Source organism: Adiantum capillus-veneris, chromosome 5 (genome assembly GCF_014529385.1).
Source record: "Adiantum capillus-veneris isolate H3 chromosome 5, ASM1452938v2, whole genome shotgun sequence".
NCBI lineage: Eukaryota > Viridiplantae > Streptophyta > Polypodiopsida > Polypodiales > Pteridaceae > Adiantum > Adiantum capillus-veneris.
Genome location: NC_140935.1, coordinates 155,809,771 through 155,816,218, shown reverse-complemented (window position 1 = coordinate 155,816,218; position 6,448 = coordinate 155,809,771). Strand labels below are relative to the sequence as shown.

Here is a 6,448-nt window from a genome sequence, read left to right as displayed (position 1 = left end):
ATAAGTACATAAGTGGCACACATGATGGCCTCAAGCCTTAACAAATTCCTCAAAGCTTAACTTTTGACCATACATCGTGCCATTTTTGTAAGTAACACGTTTTTCCTCTCAGCAACACCGTTTTGTAAGGCACTGTACATTTGTGTTTTATCCCATAACTAGCCAGAAGTGCATTAAATTCATGAGACATATAATCCACCTAGATCTGAACGGAGGGTGCCCATAGTAAATTTCGTGTCATTTTCAATGATAGCCAAAAATTGTTTGAAGCACATAAACACTTTGGACTTTGATTTAAGTAGATATACCCATGCATTCCTGGAGTAATCATCCATGAAAGTCACGAAGTAAAGGTAATTTCCCAAGGACGGAGTTTGCATGGGCCCACAAACATCACTATATGCACAAGCTGCAACCTACATGTGGCCCTAACTGAACCATCCTTTGGAAACTTTGAAAACTACATCTTACCCAAAACACAACCTTCACAAACATGTTTGACAGGCTCTTCAAGAGGCGAAAAAGAAGCAGCCATATCAAATTTTTGCAAATGCAACAAAATGGCAAAATTCACATGCCCAAAATGTGCATGCCAAAGTTTTGCATCTAAAACAGATTTTGAATCCACAACAACATTTTCATCTTTGATAGCAGCAAGGAAAGTGTCCATCTCATCTTCCTCATGCATATCTTTGACTCCAGCTCTTTATGCAACAATGCAATTTTAGCCTCATTACAACTTTGCAGATTTTGAGGAACAAATAAGAGGAGTAATTGTGTGCATCACAAACAACGCAATCAAAGCATGAGCCTATGCATATTTTACATCCCAACCAACGATCTTTCTCAGCTGTAGGCAAAACAACTCTGCAAGCAGCAATCCTGCCACCAAAACCTGCAACATTCTCAACAATGCCTACATCCTCAAAATCGGGATATACATAAATGCCTTGCATAATATTCCAAATTCCCTTTGTCATAAGGACATGTTGCATCATATAAGCCCACATACGGTAATCATCCCCATCCAATCTATCCTTAGCAACAAACATCTTGAACACATCTATGTTGTTGTCAGCCATGGTAAATTTGATGTGAAATCTACTTGAAAAGAGGAGAAATGAAGTGGGAACAACACGTGCTATATAACACAAACCTTAGAAGATTGTAAGGAATCTGTTATGCAAAAAATGACACTGAATTTTTTTTTGCACAAAATGACAAAACTGCCAACATAGCACTGCTGCCTGTAGTGGAGCCCGAATCAAATATTTGAGAAAACCATGCTCTACAAGCTCTCCCAAAGTATTTTTCAACTTGTTGACACTCTCCAAAGCTCAGCAAAACTGAAGAAAGTGAGCAGGCGTGTGCTGGAGCTGCTGGCAGCTGAGCCCGAGAGGAGGCAACCTGCTACTCTGATTTCCAATTGTTAGAATTAGGGTTGCAAAAAAACACACACAGCTTGGAGAAAACAAAGGAAGCTTAAGGCACTCAACAAAGAGTGTATAACTTAGTGTGCAATGAAAAAGATCAGATAGCCCTAGAGTGATGGGTGTATATTCAATGCACGTGGAAAAAAACCCTCCCTGTGAGGGAAAAAACTCCCCAATGGTCCTAAGTGTGTTCACACACATCACTACCACATGTATATGGTAACAATCATGTTACACTATCAATTTTGAGGTCAAAAACAATTTAGGCATCAAACAACACAAGCAATGCTCTATCTATCAATCTATGATCAAAGTATATCTAAATTAACAATTAGACTCGCAATCTATCTACCAATCTCATGTTCAAAATCAATCTACACTATTTATTCACAATAAGCAACGATGATCTATCATTCTCTATGTATCAACTCATGACAATCAATCCATAGTGTTCCAAAACAAAAAAGGACACAAGGATTTAAAACAAAACATTTCAATCATATTGTGTTCACATCCTACTATATCAATCTATCTAAAGTGCAAGCTTTTGGCTTTCACACATTACGATAATCAAGAATCTTAATCACTTATATATATATAAATATATAAATCACATCATTTCACATTGCAGTATATCAATTTATCTAAAGTGCAAGCTTACGGCTTGCACACATTGCAATATTTGATAATATTAATCAAGTTTTGGAAATGATTATCATTACAAAATGCACAAGCTACAGGAGCTACAAGTGACATTATTAAATGAGAATCAATCACAGACCTTGACGATCACCATATCTATCTGAAGTGCAAACATGAAGTTCTCACACTCCACCGTAAATCTTTAAGAGCTTACCTAGCTACAATTCAAGCACATGTATGATCACAACGTACGATAGATCTAGCTATCCCAAATAAGGATAATTTAATATCAATATATTTGGACATGATATTCCTAATTTTAATTCCAATGAAAGCATAGTGTGATGGCTCTACAGAGGACATAAAATGTCTATCTCTCTTCACTTTGAAGTGAGAAATTATCTGCTCATCAAAATCGAACACTAAACTAAATAAAACTAACCTCTATTATGTTATATTTTCAAACTGATTACCTCATGTGAGAGTATACCCTACACACAATGGCAATACCCTAAAATTATATCATTAATTCACTTCCAAGTGTTAGTCAACTAAGCACATAGCAAGTGACTCCTATAAAACAAACACCTTGCAAAAAGTGAGAGACCGAGCTCTACACAATGTACAAGACTTATACTATTTGACCCTAAAAATAAAATTATCAAATTTTAATCAATAAAAAATTAAATTATTTTTCGTCAAATTTATGTTAAAACCATTTTATCAACTTCCAATCTATTTATAAAGTCAAGGGTTAATTTTCTTTGTAAAATTTGCTTTGCACATTGATTACCTTTTGAAATATCAAATGTGTCGAAGAGGAAGCTGCGTTGTTTGCTTATATACATTTTTTTTTTGATTGATCAAAACACTCAAAAGTTATATGAGGCCCCATTTTACTGATGTGGCACCGTATAAAACGGACGTATAATATGGGTCAACAAATAATACACCTAAATTTTTTGCATATTATTTGTCTCCCGAATAACAGATATAATGCTACTTAGCTAGAGATAACCATATTGGTTTTTATGAGATCACCAGATTGAGTTAGAGAGCTTTAAAGAATAAGGTGAGGAGCTAATCAAGAGGTCTCAAGAAGATCTATCCACACACACAATTAAAAAAAAGATTGGATTATTGTAGTGAGAGTAATTAGAAGTGGAAATACAAGAAAATCTCACCAAAAACACAAAAATTAAAGTTCTAATTAGCCTAGCTTTAGTCCCAACTTACTCAAAATTTTCCCCAAGTTTTACTAAAAAATGGGCCAACTCAAAGTGCTAATCAGCCCAACTTTAATCCGACTTCGATCTCATGTGATCTAGTATCATGTAATGTCATGTGCATATCCTAAGAGGTGGTTCATAGGCAAAAGCCTATCTTCATCAAATACATGCAACAACCTCATGTGAAAGAAGGATCATAGATCGATGCCTTGTACAAGATTGAGCAAGAGAGAGATCCTTTAAACTAAGAACGGTCCCATATATTATTTTTGGATTAATGTTAACAAATAAATGCACCCTTTCCAAAATGCTCAAATGAAACCTCATAATCTCAGAGGTAGACTTTCAAAAATTTACCTATCAAAACTCTAAGATTTTTTAATTGGACACACCATTGTCACAACTTCTTAACAATTTGACCAACAGTTCATAGCTTGAAAATATAGGCTAAGTATATTTATATTTGATTTCAATATTAACACTATTGCAGCATGACTAGCTTGCAATGTTGCATATTTTTGGTAGAAAAGGAGATATTTGCCACACATAGAAATTGCATAAAATCCACCCTGAAGTTTTTGGACTTTTTTGAACAATAACATTGTTAGTGGCTCATAAAGGCTTGCATGGTAAATATCAACACATAAGGCTCTTACAGGATTGCTAAAGATAATGAGTAATTTCTTCTTCTTTTTTTTTTTTTGCAATCTGATGCTTCACATTAGCGAGTTTTACGAGATTGCTAACGACATTGAGTACTGTAACATCAAATTTAGAATATTCACAAGGCTTTGAAAAGTAAACTTTCATCAATTTATGATAATTGTCATCAATCACAAATTTTACTTCAGATGATGATCATGAGTAATTAGTAATTTCTTTTATTTTTATTTTGCAATCTTATGCTTCACATTAGCGAGTTTTACGAGATTGCTAACGACGATGAGTATTGTAACATCAAATTTAGAATATTCACAAGGCTATGAAAAGAAAACTTTCATCAATTTATGATTTATTGTCATCAACGACAAATTTTACTTAGGTTGTATGAGTTACCTAAAACAATTGTTTAAATCTAGGTTCAAGCCGATAAGATTAGTGTAAGTTTCATACAACCTTTGAATAAAAATGTTTCAATAAACTTGTAAGACCTTGATCCTAGAGGTGAAGGTACATACATTCTTATCATTAATGCAAAGAGAACCACCATATTGCTAGAAAATAACTTAAATGGAGTGTACATGAGATATGTGAGAGTTTCTTAAGTAGTTGACAGCACAACACCTTTTGTTGTGCTTATATATGGAGATTTGGTGTGGTAACATATGACCCTTGATGTCCTTACATGCAAGAGTGGCCATTAGCCATACAAATTCTCGACGGCTCCTAAGAACTTGTATATATGGCTCCTCACAGGTGGGATAGACTTTGGGACCATCCAATGATGTGGTATGCAAAGCATTCATTGGTGGGGTGTTAATGGCTTAGTCACTTGGATGTTTGATACTATTAACTTGGTTGTTTGAAGGGAAGTCATAAGGAGGTGAAACATCAGTAAAAATCACTAGAAACAAACAAGATCTTACCTATTTTGAAGTAATCCTGTGAATCCTGTGCATGGGAGGGGATGGTCGGGGGATATACAATTAAGGATAAGGAGAACTTCAGGAGCACTATCCATGGACAGAGGAGACAAGTTGGAGGAGATGGCGCCGCCCGACCATGAATTTCCATGCCTGCATAGTGGTTTTGCTCTTGGTTCTGGTTTTGCTTTGGCTTTTCATAAATTTGGAGGTCTTGAAAGTGGGGAGGGAAATAGAGCTCATATGGCTCATGAGTTTCTTTCTGTCATTGTTATTATTATTGTTGTTGTTGGTCGTGGTGGTGGTGGTGTTGCCGCCACTGTTGTTGTCATCACTGTTGTGGCCGCAGGAGCCGCCCCCTTTGATGATCATGACCTTTTCTTTGGGCAGCTCAATATGCTCCATAGGCGGTGTGTTGAATATGGGGAGTCTGTTGTAGGCAAGGTTGTTGGAGGTGTCGAGGAAGTGCAGCACCCAGCGGTAGATGAAGACGCTGCAACCATCCCATTGCAGCTGCCTGCTGGCCTTTTCCATGACGCTGATCGATACTAAACACCACTCTCTCTCTCTCTCTCTCTCTCTCTCTCTCTCTCACGCGCGCCGCGGCGAGTCAACCTGGGCTGGTTGCTATGCAGGTACAATCAATAATACGTGCTTAATTGTGTGTGTGTGTGTGTGTGTGTGTGTGTGTGTGTGTTGAGGGGCTATTAGTGGGAGTGGTTGGCTTGCCACATGTCAGTGTGTGTCCGCTGATACGGGGCCACGCAATTGTAAGAAAAGTCATCAGTCCCCTTAAGCATATATATACAAGGTAACCACCCTTCTTGTCTTCTTATCTTCTTATTCACCTTAATCTTTAGAAAAAAGCTCCATTTTCCTACCCCATATACACAATTCCTTTCTATTATGCTTTTTCAAAGACGACAACTCCAGCTACGTTTCCCATCTTTACACTATTTTGCTCAAATCTTGCTTTTGCTCCTAACAAAATTTTCTCTAAAAATTGATTGCATGTAAGTTAAGGCACACAATTCTTAAACATTGATGAATCGCCACCTTGCTTTTTTTTTTAAAATCATAAAGGGCGGGAGCAGATTTATGTTAAAGAAAAAGAAGCAAAGTTACAATGGACTACCACATGGGGTATAGTTAGCTTTCGGCCAGAAGATACAAAACTCTGGGTAATCAAAATTACATGGCCCAGACAGTTCTTATCCTTAGTTAGGGGGGTTATGTTTAGTCAGGGCATAAAGGAACTCCTGGATGTGGGCGACGAGCCAAAGACCGTTGCTGTGTAGCCTCCTTAGCCTATCCCCATCCGTTCTTCGCCATTCATCCATCATTCTGATCCATCAAGCAAAACCTCGGCATTTTACAACAGTGCTAACTTAAACAATCGCCACCTTGCCTTGTAACATATCTACTCAACAACCAATTTAAGATGTTCTATGAATCAAAAAGCCATAAATAGATGACTAATCATTATTGCATTGTGTATTCTCCAATACAGTGTTGCATACACAAAAAAGCTTGCTTGCATCCATCTCTCTCTCTCTCTCTC

General features: G+C 36.9%; 1 protein-coding gene across 1 annotated transcript; it reads left to right on the top strand.

The window, feature by feature from the left end:
- The first annotated feature begins 4,450 nt into the window (after nt 1-4,450).
- LOC147458355 (uncharacterized) lies at nt 4,451-5,496 on the top strand. Its single transcript, XM_086511814.1, has one exon. The coding sequence runs from the start codon at nt 4,984-4,986 to the stop codon at nt 5,437-5,439; it is 456 nt and encodes a 151-aa protein (XP_086367940.1). The 5' UTR covers nt 4,451-4,983; the 3' UTR covers nt 5,440-5,496.
- The last annotated feature ends 952 nt before the right edge of the window (nt 5,497-6,448 follow it).

Excerpts from the sequence above, each read along its gene's own strand:
- LOC147458355 (XM_086511814.1), top strand. The coding sequence starts at position 4,984 with ATGGACAGAGGAGACAAGTTGGAGGAGATGGCGCCGCCCGACCATGAA.